Source organism: Lepisma saccharinum, chromosome 7 (assembly GCF_977018435.1).
Source record: "Lepisma saccharinum chromosome 7, izLepSacc3.1, whole genome shotgun sequence".
Lineage (NCBI taxonomy): Eukaryota > Metazoa > Arthropoda > Insecta > Zygentoma > Lepismatidae > Lepisma > Lepisma saccharinum.
Genome location: NC_139235.1, coordinates 30,459,564 through 30,482,207, shown reverse-complemented (window position 1 = coordinate 30,482,207; position 22,644 = coordinate 30,459,564). Strand labels below are relative to the sequence as shown.

The window sequence follows — 22,644 nt, the reverse complement described above, 5'->3', positions numbered from 1 at the left end:
AAGTCCACTTTATGCACAGTAAGGTTAATCGGGACTGGACCTACAGTTTAAAGTAGGATCCGAACCCCTATGTGCCTCCACCGGGGACCCCTTGATTACAAGGCGACGACGCTACCACTATTCCTTCGGGGAGGTCCTGTTTGTGAATAAGCGAATACGAATCTGAAAATCAGTTGCCGATTGTGATTTCCAAACTTGCATTAAGCCAAAATTCTGAAGGAGAATGGGGGATGAACCAGTGGCTTGTGGCAGAGTTCAAGATGTGGGCTATCTCATCATACTGTACTGTTCGAATACAGCAAAACCTCGTTAATCCGGATCCCGATTAGCCGGACTTCGCTTAATCCGGACAGGCAAAAGAAAAAGAAGAACAGAATGGAAGGTTTTACGCAAATGTGGCCAGAAGTCAACAATCGCATTCGTCATATTGCTCCGTAACGGCTAAGAATACGTAGGGATCCAACGTCCATGGGAGAACTTCCCAAAGAAAAGGCAGTCAACCACTGATGAAATTCTGTTTCCCGCAGACTTTCGGGAAGAAGACACAGGCAGAGGCGTCTGCTGAGCGCATGCGGTACATGCTTTGCATACGTCAATTGTGGAAAAAGAATGATTACTTGCTTTCACTTCAGATCCAAGAAATGTAGTGAAAGCAAGTAATCATTCTTTTCCCACAACTGACGCATGAGCTCAGCAGACGTATCTGGACACAGGAATACCCGTGGCATAGCTATTCTCGTAAAACTCTGTATTGTATAGTGTATTTAGGGCTATATCCTTTAAATGCACCATAATAAACGTGTTTTTTTGTTATAAACGGAGTTTTAATGCACTTTCTACTATCTATTCTCTTAAGTTATTTCAGACTTTCGTTAAACCGGTCAACTTATCCCTCCATTAGTCCGGATTAACGAGGTTTTACTGTATTAAAGAAAATGCACACAACACAAGCCCCACAGAGGGTTATACCACAGAGAAGATAATTTTAAATTATCTTCTCTGTGCTTATACTGGCCGTAAGTGCAGATGCTAGAGCCTCGTTAGCCTGCAAAATGCAGGCCAGGATGCATTTGGATGTCTACATAAAGGGCCAACCCTTACACCTCATTAGTTTATAATTGTCATTTCGGTATTATTATCTATCTCTGCTATCCAACAGGAGATTTGGAGAAAAGAACTGACATGTCAAGGGAATAATTACAATTTTTAATAAGAACGTCCTGGCAGCCCCTACAAAAAAATAATCTGACGACGCCTAAGGGACGCAACAGCTTAAAATTATTGTATGCTTCATACGTAACCCTATCGATCACTCGGCAGTCCCCCCCCCCCCCCCATCTCGAACATACCTGCGTGACTCACGCGTATTCCCCCTCTTCTCCTCAGGCCACGAACCATTAAACGGTGACGTCACAGAGCAGAAACTTCATTTTTCAACTTTTATTCACGGTCATATGCAGAGGAGTTGAGTAACTTAACTCAAAATCATAACGCGTTACAGTTACTATCATCCCTGTTGCGTTTCTTATTTAAACACTGGACTGATTATATACGCTATTTAATGTACACTGACACTGGACTACATTGGAATGGAGTCGACCACCGTGTAGCAATGTCTCTCGCTGTTCTCTCGTACAGTGCGGGTATTTCCCGATAAGTACCACGCCCTGCACAGTCTCCGAAGCAGAGTCTGCACTGTCCTGCCACCTAGTGGCGACAAGTATAATGAATACTTAAGATACACGAATTTTCACACATTGATAACACAAATAGTAATACATACACTAATCTATCCCAAACATAGTCCCCCCTCTTGATCGAGTCGATCAACAAAAGTACAACTAATGATCTACTGGAAGAGGCACTAGTTTGTTAACTGGACGTTTATAAGTTGAAGACGAAGTGCGAACAGTTGCAACACGCACTAGTCCATCCGCACCAGGATGCACTTGTTCAACTATAGCAAGTTTCCATGTAAGTGGAGGTAGGTGATCTTCCTTCACTAAAACCACTGTTCCTGGTTCCAAATTCTTCTTTTGGGTGTTCCACTTGGCCCTCTGCTGCAGGGAATGCAAGTAGTCCTTTGACCAACGGTCCCATAGTTGTTGGTACATCTGCTGCAATCTCTGCCATCTGGATAAACTGGATTCTTTGATGTTAGTTAGACTAGGCTCAGGAAAACTAGTTAGGGGTGCACCAATAAGGAAATGGCCAGGGGTTATAAAACTGGGATCTGTAGGGTCATGTGACAATACTGTGAGGGGCCTGGAGTTAAGACAGGCTTCGATTTGAACTAAGAGTGTTTCAAGTTCTTCGAAAGTGAGAGCAGAGTTCCCTACGATTCTCCTCAGGTGATGCTTCATGGACTTCACTCCTGCTTCACAAAGTCCAGCCATATTTGGGCTATTAGGTGGTAGAAAATGCAATTTGAATCCTTCCTGAGCTGCATGGTCTTCTAAAGACTTGTTGAAGTCTGATGATTGGAATAAATTCTTCAAGTCTTGTAATTCACGATTGGCACCGACGAAATTTCTTCCGTTGTCACTGTACAAGTTCAAACATTTTCCTCTGCGTGCCGTAAATCTTCGCAAAGCTGAAATGAATGACTTGGTGCTGAGATCTCCGACCAATTCTAGGTGTATGGCCTTTGTGGCAAAGCATACAAATACTGCTACATATGCTTTCAGCCTTGATTTGCTTCTAGTGATTGACGGCTTTATGATAATTGGTCCAGCGTAATCAACTCCAGTGTTTAGAAATGGTCTAGTGGACTGTATTCTGGATGGTGGTAATTGTCCCATGAGTTGGTTGGAAATAGATGCTCTTAATTTGAAACAAATGAGGCACTTATGCAGAATAGTTCTGACCACTTGTCTGGCTCTTGGTATCCAGTACTCCTGTCGTAATGAAGATATCAGGAGTTGTGGTCCTGCATGTAATAACCGGTGGTGTTCTGAAAGAATGATCAATTCAGTTAAATGATGCTTCGGTGGCAATATGATTTGATGTTTGCTATCATATGGTAGCTGCGAGTGTCTAAGTCTTCCTCCAACTCTGAGTACTTGCTTGTTATCGAGGAAAGGATGCAAGTCTGAAAGTTGACTATCCTTTGACACCTGACTGTTAGAAGACAATTTTCGTATTTCCTTGCCATAAACTTCGTGTTGCACGCTTCTAATGCAAGTATGCAATGCTGATCTTAAGTCACTTGCTGACAATGATCCTATGTGTTTCTCTTGTTTGTTCCTCGCATTGTGTAGAAATCTCAAACAATATGCAATCACTTTTTGAAGTTTCAATAACGACGAAAATCTGCTGATAAATTCTATTGTTGGTGCATTTGTGACTAGACTTACTGTAGTTGTTCTTTGTTCTTCAAGTTCGTCGAGTTTGAAGTCATCATCCCTTGACGATGTTGGACTCGAAGGCCATGCTGTTGCTGGAAGTGATAGCCAATCAGGGCCATGAAACCACATTTGAGAGGTGTGTAGTGAGTCTACATTTGTCCCTCTGCTGATTAAATCTGCGGGGTTCTGTGCTGACACTACATGTTTCCAGTACTGAGGCTTCGTACATTCTTGAATTTGTGAAACTCTATTCGCTACAAAGGTTTTCCATCGTCTTGCAGGTGATGCGAGCCACGCCAGTACGATCTTCGAATCGGTCCATAGATTGATTCTACTGACTTGCAATTGTAGTAGTTGTAACACCTTGTGTGTTAGTTTCGCCAGCAACAAGGCAGCGCACAATTCAAGACGAGGAAGAGTGATTCTTCTTATAGGTGCCACACGCGAACGTGAACAAAGTAAATGTACAGTGGTTTCACCATTTTCATTTGTTGATCTAAGATACAAACAACAGCCATATGCAACTTGCGATGCATCTGAAAATCCGTGGAGTTGAATGTCAACCACTTTTCCTTGAACTAGCACAAATCTGCTAACTTGTATCTGATTAATGTTTGGTAACTGTCGAAACAAACGTTTCCACTCCATGTTGAGTTTATCTGGTAACTTATCGTCCCATTCCATGTTATGGAACCATAATTGTTGTAGAAATATCTTGTAAGAAATTACTATTGGACTCACTAGTCCCAAAGGATCAAAGATTGATGCGACAATAGAAGCTACTTGTCGTTTAGTGATGTTGTCTTCAAAACATGACACTATCTCCTTGTTATTTGCTTGCAATTTATCGGTGACTGGATCCCACGTGAGGCCTAAAGCCGTAACGCTCGCTCCCTTGTCAAACTGAAATGGTAGTTGCATTTCTCTATGAGTAGCTGGTACTGCTTCAAGAAGTTCTGGATGATTAGAACACCATTTCTTCAAAGTGAATCCTGCTGAATTCAGTAAATCGATTAGTTCTCCTTGCAATTGTCTAGCTTCTTCAATACTGTTGGCTCCAGTGAGGAGGTCATCAACGTAAACATCTCGTTGTAAAACTTTGGATGCATTCGGAAACTTGGTTGCTTCCTCTTCAGCTAACTGCTGCAATGTTTTGGTCGCCAAAAACGGTGATGATGCCAAACCAAATGTGACTCTTGTGAGCTCGAACGTTTGTACTGGCATATCTGTAGATTTTCTCCAAAGTATGCGTTGAAACTTAGTGTCATCTGGATGAATCAGGATTTGTCTGAACATCTTCTCGGCGTCTGCCGTAAATACAACCTTGTGCGTTCTGAAGCGAAGAGCTATAGACTGAAGATCGTCATGTGTAGTTGGACCGACCATCAGTATATCGTTTAATGAGACTCCATTTGTTGTTTTTGCTGATGCATCAAAAACAATTCTGGTCTTCGTGCTGCTGCTGCTAGGTTTGAATACGGGATGATGTGGTAAATAGTATGACACGTCATCAGCTTCATTTGGATCTGGTTGTACTGGCTTCATGTGTCCCAACATGTCATACTCCTCGATTATTCTGCCATACTCCTCTTTCAACTCTGGTTGTTGTTGAAACCTCTTCTCTAACTGATGTAATCTGAATAATGCCTGGTTGTATGAATGTCCTAGCTCTGTATGATCTGATCGAAATGGGAGACGAACAATGAAACGCCCTGTTTCATCTCTGGTGGTGTGTTGATTGAAGTGGTTTTCACAATCTACTTCTTCAGCTGTTTTTGGTTTCGAGTACATTTCCTCCAACTCGAAAAAACGCCGTAATTGAGAATCCAAATTATCCTCCATGCGTACAAAACATGCTACTGTGGGTGTACTAGGTTCTACAGGCTGTTCCATCCGACCAGCTAAAATCCAACCTAATTCAGTATTTTGAAGAACTGGATAGTTTTCATCTCTCGTTTGTCTTTCAGGAAGAAGTAAGTGCAAGTAAAGTTCTGATCCAATTAGTAGATCTATCCCTTCTGGTTTGTAGAAATCTGGATCTGCTAACTCAATGTCGGTTGATAGCTTCCAATGTTCATGATGAATAACTTGAGAAGGTACGTTCCCTGTGATGCGTGGGAGTATCAGACAAGTAAGTGAAGTCTGGAAGTCTGACACTCTTGAGCGCAGCTGAATGTCTACACTGTGCTTGGCTTCCGATGAAACATTATTGATTCCTCTGATTGGAATATGATTTTTCTGCTTTCGCAACTGTAGTCTCTGGACAAGATCTTCCTTGATGAAATTTGACTGAGACCCACTGTCCAGGAGAGCTCTACATGTATGTGGCTGTCCCCTAGAATCGACGACTTCTACTAAAGCTGTTGATAGCAGAACGTGTGATCTTGGTTTACTCTTAAATGTGCAGTATGAAGATTGTACTGAAGTTGTCCTTGCAGCTTCATTCCTCGTGTCTGGTGAGTCATTCCTTGGTTGGTCTTGCCTTAGAGGACCTCCTCGTTTACCGCCTTCGTCTGGATGCAACAGTGAATTGTGTTTCAATCCACAGCGCCTACAATTACCTGAAGTACAGTTTCTTAAATTATGATTCGATCTGAGGCAATTGTAACAAAGTTTGTTGTTGCGCACACACTCTTGTTTCTGCTTCAGACTTGCGCCTGCAAAAGACTTGCATGAATATAAGGAATGTGCTAATTTACAGAAATAGCATTGTGTATTTGTAGTTGTCAGGTAAGAATTTGACTGACAGATGTGTTTCTGTTTAGGGCTAACCTTGTGTTCATTGACATTTTTGTTTACGTGAACAGACTTCATTGATTCCAAAGCTTGACATTTTTGTTCTAGAAAGGTGAACAGTTCCTTTAGTGTAGGGAATGACTGATCGGTATGGCTTAATTCCCATTCCCTTCTTGTGTGAGAATCAAGTTGAGCCAAAAAATGATGTATCAAAATAACATCTTCTAACGGTGTTTGTAATTCAAGGGCTCGAAGAGCATTTAAGTTACTGGTGATGTCATTAATGAACTGACGTAATTCTGTGGCATTTTCCTTGTTAACTGCGTTCACATGCAAGATGCTATTGACATGACTTGCTGCTATCAGTCGTTTATTCTCATACCTATCTTTCAACAATTGCCATGCAATATCGTAATTTGAGTCAGTCATGGGCAAAGTATCGATAAGTGTTCTTGCTTCAGATTCTAATGATGAACGCAAGTAGTGGAATTTCTGTATTTTAGGAATATTGTCATTTGTGTGAACCATAGCCTGAAATGCATCTGAATATGCTAACCAATCCTGATAATTACCGTGAAACGTGGGTAAAGATACCGTGGGTAATTTAATGTGCTTGGTGCCTAATGATGAAGCATTGTTTACAACATCCGATCCATCTGTAGGTGCAGCTTGTGCTTGTTTATGTTTCTCTATAATGGATTCCATTTTACCCCGTACCTTGTAGTAAACTTCTTCAAAATCCCCCCTATGAGGTTCATGATTCTCGTTTATATCTTCTACTTCTAAACGTGTTTGAACTTCATCGTATTTTTCCCACAAAGGTGTTAAATTCTGTAAACGGACCCTTACTTCTTGAACTTCCCCCGTATCTTCAAAGGCATTGACAAATGCTTGTGTTCGTGTTAACTGGCCCCTAAATCCAGCTCTCTTGCGTATCAACACTCTTTTCTCTTCTTCATCCATCGCGAAGGAATGAGGGCAAGATATGCAGGAAATAGTACGTGAGGAAAGAGTAAACAAAATATGGTGCGAGCCTAGCTAACTACTGACCTTGACCTGAAGCTTCCCTGGGTGTTGGCGATGACGTCACTTCAGCCGACAGCAGGATACTGTAGTGGATGATCGAAACTGTCCAAATGTATGATACTCAGTCCCGTGATGAGTTCTCGTAGCAGATAACTTATTGTCCACTGAATACTACCGTGTATAACTCAAGTCTCCTAACAAAACATTCGACGTACGCACGATAACGATACGGAATGTCTGTTCAAACCACACGCGTAACGGTTGTGATCGAAAATTACACGTAATACGAAATAAGTACTGTAACACAGAAAGTTCTACGATTGAGCACATAACATTCAACCGTACATGGACGTAAGTACGAATGGCAGTACACATCTGTAACTGGAACACTGCATACAAAGTCACTTCGACACCGCGCGAAAACACTCGTTCTTTCCATGGCGGGCGAACTGAGACGTTTGTTCTGATGCGTAACACGTCATATCTCACAGAGATTGTTCACTTGGTAAACTAATCCTGCCCGGAGATGACCATAAAATGTTGCGTTTCTTATTTAAACACTGGACTGATTATATACGCTATTTAATGTACACTGACACTGGACTACATTGGAATGGAGTCGACCACCGTGTAGCAATGTCTCTCGCTGTTCTCTCGTACAGTGCGGGTATTTCCCGATAAGTACCACGCCCTGCACAGTCTCCGAAGCAGAGTCTGCACTGTCCTGCCACCTAGTGGCGACAAGTATAATGAATACTTAAGATACACGAATTTTCACACATTGATAACACAAATAGTAATACATACACTAATCTATCCCAAACAATCCCCAAACGAAAGAAGAGGAGGGGGAGGGGTCAAATTCCAACACGAGGTCGAAAAATTAAACCTCAGTAAATGTTCGAATGAAAAGGAGATCCAACTACTTAATTTCACAGAAAATAGCATCTGGCTTTGTTTAACTTGTGTTTGAGTTTTAAGACCACTTTTTGCACAGACAGGCTAGTCGGGACTTCAGCTACAGCTTAAAGAGTGGTCAGTACCACCATGTGCCTCCACCGGGCACTGAACTCGGGACCACAAGATGATGACATAATTGGCTTTCTTTGCATTTTGCTCTTGTTGAAATCAACAACTGGTCAAAAGTTCAAAAAGGTTTACGTGAGAGGAACATGTCCGTATTTATTTATGTGGAGACCCAGGGCTAACAACACCCACCCCCCCTTCCCCAACACAATTTCAGTTTTATATCAGGTGATTTCAAATCTATCATCATCATTTTTTACCTCTTTTCAAAGCAACTTTTCCTCACTGGAGCCCCTTTGCAGATTGATGTCCGGGGCTTTAGCCCGCCAAAAACCCCCTAAATCCTAGCCTGGGAAGGAATTGCAAATGGGAGTCACGAGAGTTGAACTTAGAGCTCATGACACATTTCCGTCAGGGGGGGCAGGGGGCAGTTGTCCCCCCCCCACAATTTTTGCCACTTTTGTTATTCTTTCTCTGTTCCGCATTTCTTTCTCTCACCTTCTCTTACCCCAGTTTTCTTTTCTTTTTGCCCCCGCACTATGGTAAACCTTATTTACGAGGGCAAGTAAGCTGTCATTGCCCCCCCCCCCCCCAGTTTTGTCACCTTGGCTCCCCTAGTTTTGGAACCCAATCGCCGCCACTGCTCTTTCGTAATGATACTGTAATACTATAGTTACGAAATATACACCCTTCTTTATTTTGCATGAAAGCAAATATACGAGGGTTGATTAATAAATAAGATAACATGTCCATCGCTAAGCGGCTTGATATGTAGGTGGAAACAGTTCCACAATGTGGATTCAATTGGCTGTAACAAGTGCATTTAGAGTACTGTCGTCCGTAATAAATGAAGGTACTTTCACGATGCCAGAAGGGACTGGCTCCTAAAAAAAATCGGAGCACGAGGTGTACTCTTCTATGCCTACCCTAGGAGAATGCTGCTAAACCTTGGATAATTTGAACCTGTTTGGCACCCTAGCACCCTGTTGATCGATTGATTTTACTTCTCTTTTCTGCCATTCCTGGCTAGTCGCGAAGATGAGAATGAGGAGTAATAAGATGCAATTGATGAAAACATCACAACGCAAGTCCCAAGGAGGATTATAGTGGCTTTGAGTCTGGACGACAGAGCCCTTCGTCTACTTTTGAATTGAGCCGGCCAACGATCTGAGAAAAATGTTCATTTGCAATGTGCACTATGCTTCTTCGAGTAGCGTGGAGAGTGCTTCATAAACTATAAAATGACCCCTAGTAGCTCTGGCTAAGGCTTTTCCGGTTTGATTTGATTTGTATTAGTTTATTTTACGTCGTTCCTCTGCCACTTTTGGCTAGTCGCGAAGATAAGAATGGATAAGTGGACAATCACGAACATATATGGACGACAGAAGACGAGTGCGTGTGCAGCAAGTCCTCTGGCAAATGATCGAAAAGGTGATCATCCAGGGAAACCAGCAATTTCTTTACTTCCAGATATGCATTCACTCCACATTGCACTGTAATTGTGGGCAATAAAAGAGTAAATCACACAAACATCATCACATTGGATCAACCAATGTTTCTCAAAGCACTCTTGACTTAATGGTCAAATCTAGCATAATCTGAAAACTCTTTCCTGATAGATAGAAGTTTGGGTTCAAAATCAGAAATAAAATTATCTCCTAGTCTTATTTCAATTTCTCCAGAGATCATGTTTTGAACAAAGGGGAATATGCCGACCTAGGGACAAACTTCCCCATCCACTCCCTGGTCCACCCTCTTCTCATTCTTCCCAGTTTTACTCACGAGGAATACTTTGTGGCAGGAAATCTGTAGAAAGTTCAGGTCATGAATAAAATCAGTGTGCAGCTGTTTCTTGTCGCTGAATTTTCTGAAAATCCTACAACCCCAATGTAGTTAATTTGATGGAAGAAATTCACATTGCATAACTATACAGAAAATCAATAATGTATAGTTCAAAACTCCAAAAGTATATGAATAAATTGCGTTTAAACTACAACAATCCAATAACAATACATCCTAGCACAATATTGCAGCATTTAGCATAAATTTCAGAGTTTAAACGACGCATTTCTTTATCGCAAGGTTGGCAACACTGTCATGTGGAAACTGAAGACAAATCACATTACATCCTTAGATTTGCAGGGACATGAAACTTATTACCACACTTAAAGATATGTACAAACTGCTTACCTTCAAACTTCTCGTATATCTGAAAGTCGAGCTTCTCGGGAACAAACTTGGGCTTGAAAATCCTTTGCTCCAAAGTTGCCTTGTCGAGCGTGAGGCTGGCAACCTTACGGAGAACATTGCTATCCGGGAGGGGGACGTCACTGACTGACGAATGACGTCGAAGGTACGCATCTTGGTCTTCCTGGCCTGCAATAGTTAGAAATAGCCATTAATTTTCGAAAAATAAGAAATAATAAAAATATCTTCCAAACATACACAAGTTTACTAATAGGTTGCAGCATAAGGAAAATAGTTTGGAGTAATAAATTTATTAAAAATAATTAAAATAAATAAATTGAATACTTACAATGCACTTTCAATGTTTTAGATTTGCAAAAAAAGAATTTTAAAGGGTACTTGGCATCGAAAACTCTCACGTATTTGAAATCACATAATAAGCAAAGCACACTAAAAACATATTTTAACTTGTACAGTGGGATCCATGAATATTACCGTGCAAATTGTCTATATTCTTATAGAATATTGATTTCCAGTGTGCAATACTTGTGAATTACGTATAAACCTCTTGCCTAAATGTATGTAGATAAGTATATATATATCTCATGTGTTACGTATGTTGTATGTTATATGTATTGTATGTGAATCAATTAACATGTGTTTGTATATTTCCATGTAATTTCTATTCTATTAATCAAACACAGTGTACGCCTTCTGTAATTGGAGGTTCTGTACAAGTGCAAAGCAGAAATAAATAAATAAAATCACCATGTTCGAGTACTTTATTTGACCCAATAAGAGCTTCAAGAATTAAAAGAAAACTCAAAACAAGCTGTTGAGAATTTCTACACCAGCTCATATAGGATGTAAGAGAAAAAATAATGAAAATAATCATGGACAATTTGCACGGGAATACTCATGGATCCCACTGTACATTATTAACAATAAAAAAAATGTGCATATACAATGGAAACATAACACAATGCAGAAATATAAGTTTACAGGCAAACAAGAATATAGTCACCCTCCATTAACATTTTCACTTGAGTGACTTTATCTCGACATAGTGGAGAGACATTTTAATATAGGTTTACTGGCGCCAAATATTATAGTCGTCCATTTTGTCCACAGTAAGGGAAAATGGCGGCGTATGATGAAGAACGACAATATCTACACATTCATGCTTTCATACAGAGACAACTCTAGGTCTCTTCTCGTCTCTCGAGGCGAGACCGAGACGACCGTGTAAAATTCAACACCAGAGCGAGACCAGACTCTTTCATACTAGTAGTCTATACGAGACCCAGACCTCGATCTCGTTCGTTCAAAAAGGTTTACCTGTAAACAAATATACTTTACCATGCACCTTCTTCAGACATACCTGACTCTTTACAGATATATAGGTTATATACTTTGGCCATTATTTCAACAAAATTTTCGATTATTTTATTTAATGCATATAACTTATTTTTATTTAAAAAAACATTATTTGTAATAGGATGTGATAGTCTTAAAGGTGGAAATTATTTACTTGGCGATATGAATTAAGCTACAATAGCCTGTTCATGAGTGCAAAAATTACTTCTGTCGGAGTAGAGAGATCATTTTTTGTTAAGAAAAAGCATTCTTTCTGACATAATCTATGAGAAAATTTGAATTAAAAAGGGTTATGTGAAATCAAGGCAACAAAGGAAAGCAAAATGTTATTTCCATGTAAATAACTGCTTAATTAAAATTATGAATATAAGTGACTTAGAATTTGTTATTTTATTCGTTTTATTGTGCCTGTTTTTTATTTTATTTTTGCTTTTGGTGCCTATTTTCTACATTATAAATTCCTTTTTCCCTGCCTATTTTAACCAAAAGAAATGCCTGAACTTCCGGGCTCTAGTAATTACAAAGTATAGGCTACAATGTGTCAAAAACTTTCACACCGTATAAAAGTGGCGGCAATTATGGGGGGGCATTTGCCCCCACTTTTTGTAACTTTTGATCCCGCACTATGCTAACCCTTATCTACCAATGGAAAGTAAACTGTCCTTGAGCCCCAGTTTTGGAACCCAATCGCCGCCACTGGCCACAGTTGCTACTAATGGATTGGCTCTGTAATTACTATAAACTAAATATATGACTTACATACACCCCTATAGGTAATCAGGTAGATATCCGCTTAAGAAATCAGAAGAAGTCACATATTGATTTAGGTAAACTTTTCAAATATCTGTTGTATCTAAGTGCCCAACGAGATGTACAGACTCGGATCCATCTCGATTTTACAGAGATATGTCTTGTTTTCGGTCTCTTCAAGTCTCGCCTTTTACAAGTCCGCCTCGATCTAGGGCTCGTCTTGAATTTCTTGTGTGTGTTTGTTTTCATATTGATTTTCTTCAAAGCACAATATACGATGATTGATACACAACAAAATATTGTTGTAGGGTAATATCATACATGTAAATATTCATTTATATAACTATAAACTGTGGCAAAGAGGTGATTTTCTCTGAATCCAAATGTCAACCTCTCTTCCATGTAGTAGATTTACATCCTGAACTGCATTATTGCAGGCTAACGAGGCTGTGGAGCCTTCGACCCACGGCCACACTGTATGAGGTTTGTGTTGTGTCGTTCACATGTGTTTAAAGGTGGCAGAAAAGCGACGTAAAATAATCAACATGTAAACTCGAAATTTTATTTTTCATTATTTTCACGTCAAGGCTTCAGCCCCATCAAACCCTTCCCTGGGTACGCCATTGACCTCACCTGGGATCAGAGGCAAATAATAAATCACTTACAACAATAATTCAACCTTGTCTCACTAAACAGTAGTTCCCACCATAACAAAGTATGCTTTGGCAATAAATTTGCACGCCAACTCGGATGTTGGCTGCAAAGAGAGAGAGAGATATCTTCGACATCAAAACAAACAATAGTACACTGCCATTGGAAGTCGCGAGGTGAGTTTAAAAAAAGAAGCCTTGGATAAAAACAATTGTAACAATTCATATATTAAGTCTCTTCTTCCCAAGCAAGGTCAGCCAGCGTGAAGCGACTTCCGTCAGTCCCGGTGGGTCATGGGTAAAGAGGAGAGACTGTTCTGATTCTGAAGTTGCGCGCCTTGGCCTGCACTGGAACACACTGACGACGGGAGAACAATGCCTTTCACGAAACAAGTCTACGCCGTGTCTGCTAAGTTAGCGAAGAAATCGTGCCATCGAGAAAGATCTACAACTCTTCAAGGCAACCAACGTATTTTGCAGTTTTGTTACTTGGCGTCGCTTTTATACAGGAGTGGCTCCGGATAAAACTCTTAACCGGGCGGGGAGGATTTTTGGTGCAACCACTAATTTCAACCCTAACTTTCCGCCCTGGTTCCCCTACTTTCGACCACCCCTAGATAAAAAAAAAAGACTATGTTATGTATTTACGATTTCAACTATGAAAATTATAGCCTTATTTCTAAAATGCTTTAAGTGTTATTGTATGTATTCAATATCTATATAATGATAACAAAATAACGGTAATCTCTTAGCTTAAATTGCTGCATGATTTCCCAATATACATATTAGCAGAGGCGTCTCGTGAACGCATGCGTTAATTGGGGGAAAAAGGACAGCTTGCTCTGCGACGACATTAATGAGCATTTCTACATTCTAATTTCTTCATATAGGAGAAGTATTTATTTTACACGAGAGCGCTCAACTAAGCTTATATTACATTTCCTGGATCTGAAGTGAAATCTATATGAAGACATTAGAATGTAGAAGCGCTCATGAATGTCGTCGCAGAGCAAGCTGTCCTTTTTGCCACAATTGACGCATGCGCAGCATGCATCGCATGCGTTCACGAGACGCCTCTGCTTATTAGTGTTATCCAGCGGGAATTTTAATTAACTTTTTGCTGGCCTTCGTGGCAGAGTAGTTAGAACAGAGCGATACGAAGACAGGGGTCCCGGATTCGATACCGGCCTGGGCATAAGTATCCCTTTATCAATTTCATCATATCGTCGCGATTAGCCAAAAGTGGAAGAAAAGCGACGTAAAACAACCTAATTCAATCAATTCACTTAATTTTTGTCTACAGAATCCAGCTCTTTTTAAAACAAATAGCCTATTGAAGGGGTCGCACGGATTTGACGGCCGGAAGGGTGTGGTGCCCCGGACGGTTGCTCGGATCTCATGCTTTTCTACCATTTTTGGCTAATCGCGGTGATGAGAAGCAACGACTGGATGAAATTGGTGAAGGTATAATCGGCAAAGAACAAAAATGCCCAGGCCGTGACCGTGATTCGAACCCGGTAGCTTCGGGGGGGTGAGAACGGAAGTCGACCTGCGTGTCGGCTGTCATCAATGCTGACGACAGTAAATGGTGTCAACCGGAGAGGATGATGTCGGTGATGTAAATTTGATTTAGTAGTAGTAATACAAAATACATTGTTATATTTAGGGTGCGGATTTATAGGCACTAAAAACTTCTCAAATAGGCACCAAAAATTATGAAAATAGGTACTTAAAACGGCGCTATAAAATAAGAAAAGGCACTATTTAGGCACTTAAAAATCACCCCAAAATAAAAATAAAAACACATCAAATTGGCATTGAATATGAACTTTTTTTTTCTTACACACAGTTATACTCAGGGCGTGCCCAAGGGGGATTTGTGGAGGTCATAACTCTTCCCATTGGCCCAGTATTCCTAAAAAAATAACATGAAAGGCAAGAAAAGGTGGTAAACTGATTACTAAGTATATATATATATATATATATATATATATATATATAACCCTACCTCTCGAAAATACTGGCACGCCACTGGTTATACTGTATTAGCATCATAGTTTATACATAAAAGTGCGCTAACTATTAGCGCTATTTTTCATAGAAATACACATTTGCGGGTGAAGTAATTCTCAAGTAAAGAGCTTGTTCTAAAGATTGTGCCAATTTGAAAAAATGTCCCAGTTTCATGACCAATTGTTCACAACTGATGAAAAAACAAATTTGCACCATTTTAACAAAATAATAATAATAAAAAAGGAGGTTCCAATCAAAATTTCTATGAAGAAATGAACTTGTGTGCACCACTGTGTTGATTGCGCACAAATATTTCAGAAACTAGTGACATTAGTTTTAATCAAATCCTCATTTGCAGAAAGGCTAGGATAACGTAACCTGGTTAGCTTAAAGCTTCTGCATTGTTTCCTTGCGCGAGCATGTGAGATGTTGATTGATTTAGTTTATTTTACTTCGCGTTTTGTGCCTCTTGGCTAATTTGCGAAGATGGGGATGAGTGATGAAATGATGAAAATTGATGAATGGACATTCACAAACAACCAGGCCCGAGCGGGATTCGAACCCGGGACCTTGGCGTCGCAGCGCGATGTGCTAACCACTCGGCAACAGGGTCCGGCTAGTATGTGAGATGTGAATCTGCGTATAGCATCAAATGTTATAATAAATACCATCGTTTAACTTCGTGCATTTCTCTGTATGCAACACAAGGCCACTACAGTAAGTTTCTCACATAACTTAGCATCGTTCTATTCAGAACTGAGATAATATAAGATGGCTCGTCAGAGTGTGCATTGTTCACCATTCATTCTTGTTTTCGAATATCGCGAGAGGTAGAAAATTGTTTTCAGAGGAGCCGGAATTCACGTCAGCAGCTGAGACCATTATATAAAACTATGTATTTATGTACATGTGGGATAAAATGTTTGTGAAGTAATTTAACACAAGCTTGACAGAAAATTACTTTTGTCAGTGGGGCAGATCTCCGTGGAGGAGTGGTTAGCACAGCATGGCTACAACGCCAAGGGTCCCGAATTCGAATCCCGGCATTGGTGTTCCTTGTGAGTATTCCTTCATAAATTTCATCATATTGTCACTCATACTAATCGTCGCGATTAACCAAAAGTGGAAGAAAAGCGACGCTAAATAACAAAAATTGAACTTTCCGTCGGTGGTAAAACAACATTCTGCAGCAATCCATTCTTAAAATAATACACATCTGACAGTCTTGTGCTTTGGCATTTATAAACACATGAACACGATATATCCACAGATAACTTATCCACTTCCTTACACTCACACGCAACAAAGCAAATGAGTACTGATTGACTCCTACAAGCTTTCAGGTGGAGAAAAAAAAGAAGGGTGGGTTGGAGTAGTTTTGTCCAAGTATAAGTCAACAACAGGTTACCCTGATTAAGGGACATTTGTTATTTCCAAATTAGTAATATGGGGAAACTGGGAAGAAGAAGTACAGAGACAGCTGGATAGTTGGAATGAGGAAATCAGAAGAGCAGGAATGAAATTCAGTGCAGAAAGCAACAAGAAACAGAGCCAGAAAGGAACCAAGAATAAAGATGGACACCAAAGAGTTGAGGGTATTGGGGCTTCAAATATCTGGGAAGCATACTTGAGAGAAGTGGAAGAATAGATGAGGAGGTAAACAGAAGAGGACAAATGGGTGGTGGACTATATCAAAGCGTCCGAAGATTAATATGGAACAGAAAATGCAAGAAGGTAATATATAACAAATAAACAAATACTGTGTGCCAATAATTACATACGGAGCAGAGACAGTGACAGAGAGGGACAAAAGAAAGATGCAGGCAGTGGAGATGAAATTTTTTAAGGAGTTTATTAGGGAAGACTAAAAGGGATAGAATAAGGAATGAGGAGATCCAACAGACAGTGGGTGTGGTGAAGCTTCAGGATAGATCAGGCACAGATGAGATGGTTCAGACACATGAAGAGGATGGATGCAGAAAGACTACCAGTAAGAGCTTACAATGCACAAGGAGTGGGAATAAGGCCAAGGGGGAGACCAAGATGTCGGTGGAAAGAGCAGATAGCAGAGACTGTTAGGAGAAGAGGACAAGATTGGAACACCGTGAAGGAGAGGAGCGGTGGAAGGTCAGGAAAAATGGAGAGGATTGACTTCTATGCCGACCCAGCCAGAGGCAGGAAACGGCAAAAGATGATGATGATTGTATTTCCAAAGATCTGACATCTCTTGAGACTCTCAAATCTGGCGAATACCAGATTTCACTCAGTTCAACAACAGAAGCTTATCTTCTTCAATGTAGGGAAAGCCAAAGGCGTAAAGCTGAAGCAAGCAAAATAGGTATTATAGGCACGATTAAGCGAAATAGGCGCTAACCCTCAAAATAGGCATTTATAGGCAATAAAAAAATAGTTTTTGGACTAGAAACACCATGAAACGAACTTTAAACATTAAAGCCTACGTTTTACTACAAAGGAATAAAAAAGGCAAATGGGCAAAAATTCACAGCCTAGAATATCACATATACACATTATCATTGTTACATAGCCTGATATCTCATCTCACTGGATCCGCAATGTTGATCAGTATTCTTGAAGTTGGGTTGCGTAGCTGTGAGGTGCTATATATATATATATATATATATATATATATATAATGCTTCAGGTCATATCCGGTGCAAGTTGGTTAGTGAAATGGATGTAGACTCAAACTATACTAAAGTAGCTTGTACGTCCTGGATTTTCTGGGACAGTCCCGGAATGGCATTGAAAGAGGAAAGGAGAGTTTACAGGATTCTTGTTGGGAAACCTGATGGTAAGAGATCTGTAGGAAGACGAAGATGAAGGGATAACGTTGAGATGGACCTAAAGTAAATCGGTAAGGATGGAAAAGATTGGATTGATCTTGCCCAGGATAGGGACGGCTTCTTGCGTTGCTGCAGCCATAAACCTTCGAGTTTAAGAAGGCTAGAGAGATTCCTCTTTCTGATTAAATGCCCGCCATTGTAGAAAGGAAAGAAGCAATGGAGCAACAAGTATGAACGCTCCAATTATACGTAACCCTGTCCCTTGCTTGAAAAATCTTCAGCCTCCACCTCCACGTCCAAGAAAGAGTCACGTTCTACGATATTTTTTCCCCCTTCCTGGCGTGTCGCAACCATGCGTCTCGGGCAACGTCGAAACTACATGACCGCTCACGTACGATGACGTCACGGGCACAGGCTCTGTAATTTCCAATTGTGTTCTTCAAAGAGAAAAAAGGCGCTGGCCGTGTGAGGAGAACGACACGCCATGAGCCTCACTTCCCGCCAGCACTGCATATGCCCAGAAGGCAGCGATTACTATGATCTACTTAATTTATAATAACTATTATTATTACGCCTAGTGGAATGGAAATTGATCACAAGTGAAAACTGTTAAGATGTACAGTGGCATACATGAGTATTACCGTGCACCATGTTCGCTCACTTTATTTGGCCCAATAAAAGCTACAAGAATTAAATAGAAAACTCAAAACAAGCTGTTGACAACTTCTGCACCAGCATATATAAAAATCCATCACTTAAAGACACAGGATGTAAGAGAAAATTTAATGAAAATAGTCGTGGACAATTTGCCGAGAAATACTAGTGGATCCCACTGTACCACGAAAGAGTTTAATACATTGTATCAAATTACTGCAGGGGGTATATTCAGAATTTTTCATTTAGGGGGTGTAAATCCGAATTTATAGGGGTGTACGGGTAAATTTCGAACCAAAATTACCATAATTGATCCTTTGTGAAAACGTTTAGGGGTGTTGAGGAAATTTTGGAGGGGTGATAGGGGAGGGGATGTAGATAAATAACTGAATTACTGTATTACTCAAAGGAAAGGTCTTTAAATGTAAGAACTTCGGGAATTTTAACTGAATGTTATCTTGTAGTATTTCATGGACATTTTTTTAAAATTTTGCTAACGAGATACTAGTGTCCGGACTCTCACTAATAATCCTGTGGGATTTGAGTTGTGTACTCGTAGCCAGAATTTTTTTTTTTCCGGGGGGTCTCAGCCCTTATCACCAGCCGCCATCTTAAGGCGAAAGAGTGAGGAGGTTGAAACCCTGAAGATGAATTTCCCCAGTACATTACAACTTATTATACAAGATGTTTAATCCTGCAAAGTAAGATTAATTACCACTATTCACTATTTCCAACGAAACATTTGTAGGATTTTGGAGGGGTTTCAGCCCCCACCGCCCGGCTGCCCATATATGTTTGCGATTGTACTTTCATCACCACCGTGCATTTTCATCTTCGCGGTTAGCCAAAAGTGGCAGAGAAGCGAAGTACAGTAAATGAAATCAAGGAATCAAACATTTGAAACGAGCTACGCAAATGTCGGTTTCTATGTTGTCCTGGAATACGTTCGTATTATATTGACATATTTGCATAAGACTACTTGTTCGTCCAATTTTCGAATATGGTAATGAATTGTGGTCTTTAGGAACCAAAGAGACATCGTAATCGGGACAGACACGCTTTCTTAGGTTTCAATGCGTAAGATGAAAAACGGATTATTGTGAATATCACTATCTCCAATCATCCAATGACAAACGCTGGTTATTCTTCCTTGATTGCAGGGCAGAAGACAATCGTAAATGAATGATTTTGTCTGCTGTCTTGGCTAATAACTAGTCAATATAGCTTAACTATATAAGAAAACGAATTGAACATGTGAAAGAAATGAGTTCTAGCATCTTTACAGTGTTTTGACTGATTGCTTTGGTTTATTTCACTTCGCTTTTCAGCCCCTTTTGGCTAATCGCAAGATGAGGATGAATTGTGATAAGTAGGGCTAGGCTTTTTATGACCTAAAAATCACCAAATTTTCCAAAATAAAATATGCTCTTTTGACCTAAAATTTTACAAAATATGCACTATAATTTGAAAAATATGCCCATATAACTAGACTGTTTCAAATATCAATATCTAACTTATGCTGAAATATTTTCATAGTTCACTTTATGGGCCCTGATGAGTTGAAATGCACAATGAATACTTTGTCAATTTTCAATTGAAAATGGAAAAGATTTTGCTGCAGTCCAAAAAGAAAAAAACCCTCGAGTATACATGGGAGTAAGAACGAATCCACTTGAAAAATGAGTGTATATGCTGAATATGACCGAAAATTCATCAAAATATGCTTTATCGCTTAGAAATGGCCAAATATGCCAAAATATGCCCTTAAAAAGCACCTTACTTCAATTAGTTTCTTCACAATATGAATTTCTACCAAATTTCACCCTTACCAAAAAAAAAAAATATGCTGTCATAAAAATCCTATCCTTAGTGATAAGATAATATGGATGAGGGACACTCACAAAGAACACCCATGTCAGGCCGGGATTCGGACCATGAACTCTGGCGCTGTAGCTCGCTGTGCTAACCACTCAATTGTTTTACAATGTTATTAGCCTAGTAGCAGAAAACTGCAAATCGCAAAACATATAAATATATTGCGCATCAGGATATGAAAAATGTTGTGTGAGTTATGCACAGATTGAGACTAGAACCACGATTTAAATTGGGATCTTACCAATATCTCCACCAGGTATCAAACCAGGGACCCCTTGTTTACAAGATATGCACATGTAACAAAGATTATGTCCACAGTAAAACCAATATAATTTACCCTTCAGCTGCTTGCACGTCGTTTTGAAAGTTCGTTCGGAGAGATAGAAGCCTGGAAGATCATTTAATGAATTGTAGGGAGTTTGCTGTCTTTAAAGAAGTGCTATCTTTCTGTTAGGCTTGGATCTTTTATGCGAGAGAAGTTGTGGCATGCGGGATCTGGTGGAAAGAGTTCACTAGTGGAAATCTGACATTTGGCGGTGAAGAGGAAGCTCGTGTATTTGAAGATGGGGGGAAATCTCATGTTTCGAAGGATTTATAATGGTAGGCCATCTATGTTTAACTATTTTGATGAAGAAATCCACTACTTTGTCTCTTTGCTTTGTATGGGTTTCACAGGTCTTAAACCAAATACAAGAACGGTACACAAGAGTGGGTAAAACGCACGTTGTGAAGAAGGTTTTGAGGCAGAAACACGAAAATTAATCCACGGGGTGTCTGAGCTGCATCTTGCGGGCTAACGAGACTCTTGCACCACCAACGGCAGTAAATCCTCTGTGCTGTCCATAATTTTTATGATCGTCCCTTCATCCATCTCATCACCATTCATTTCCATCGCGTACATTACTGTAACACAGTTACTTATGGATCAACGTAACTGCAACTCTCTCATTTTAATCAAAGTAACTGCAACTCAGTTTCTTCTTGATCAACGTAACTTTTTAGTCAAAGTAACGGTAATTCATCTGCTTCTTGGTCAAAGTAACTGCAACTCATCTTTGATCAAAATTACATCAACACAGTTCCATTTTTATCACATAAACTGTAACTTGTTACTTTCTTGCCAAAGTAACTGCAACTCAAAGTAATTGTAACTCATGTGCTTCTTGATCGAAGTAAAAGTAACTCATATGTTTCTTGATCGAAGTAAATGTAACTCATCTGCTTCTTGATCAAAGTAACTGTAACTCATCTGCTTCTTGATCAAAATAACTGTAACTCATTTTATTCTTGATCAAAGTAAGTGTAACTCATCTGTATCTTGATCAAAGTAACTGTAATTCATCTCCTTCTTGATCAGAGTAAATGCAACTCATCTGCTTCTTGATCAAAGTAAATGCAACTCATATGCTTCTTGATCAAAGTAACTGTAACTCATCTGCTTCTTGATCAAAGTAACTGTAATTCATCTGCTTCTTGATCAAAGTAACTTTAACTAATCTGCTTCTTGATCAAAATAACTAACTCATCTGCTTCTTGATCAAAGTAACTGTAACTCATCTGCTTCTTGATCAAAGTAACTGTAACTCATCTGCTTCTTGATCAAAATAACTGTAGCTCATCTGATTCTTGATCAAAGTAACTGTAACTCATATGCTTCTTGATCAAAATAACTAACTCATCTGCTTCTTGATCAAAGTAAGTGTAACTCATCTGCTTCTTGATCAAAGTAACTGTAACTAATCTACTTCTTGATCAAAGTAACTGTAACTCATATGCTTCTTGATCAAAATAACTAACTCATCTGCTTCTTGATCAAAGTAAGTGTAACTCATATGCTTCTTGATCAAAGTAACTGTAACTAATCTACTTCTTGATCAAAGTAACTGTAACCCAGTTACTTTTGATCACACTAACTGCAATTCATGGTCCAAGAAACTGCAGCTCAGTTGCTTTGTGATCGAAGTAACAGTAAAACCGTTCCTTTTCCATCAAAGTAACTGAAACTCAGTTACTATTCAATCAAAGTTACTGTAACTCAGTAACGTTTTTGATAAAAGTACCTTTCCAAGGACCACTCAGAAGCCCAGTAATATACTACAATTTTGTTGGTAACAAACATCACAACAAAGGATATGCAAATTGACAAAGGAGGAAGGCGACAGAGTGTCTGTGCGCCTGGCACACGCGGTCAACAGTACA

General features: G+C 39.7%; 1 protein-coding gene across 3 annotated transcripts in view; it reads right to left on the bottom strand.

Moving 5' to 3' along the window:
• The window catches only part of LOC145989795 (uncharacterized), a 241,339-nt gene that overhangs the window by 140,813 nt on the left and 77,882 nt on the right, over positions 1-22,644 (bottom strand). For all 3 annotated transcript variants that reach the window (XM_083125140.1, XM_083125141.1, XM_083125142.1), the window contains exon 3: positions 10,326-10,511. In XM_083125140.1, the coding sequence (XP_082981266.1) occupies positions 10,326-10,511 (186 nt within the window). The remainder of the gene's footprint in view (positions 1-10,325; positions 10,512-22,644) is intronic.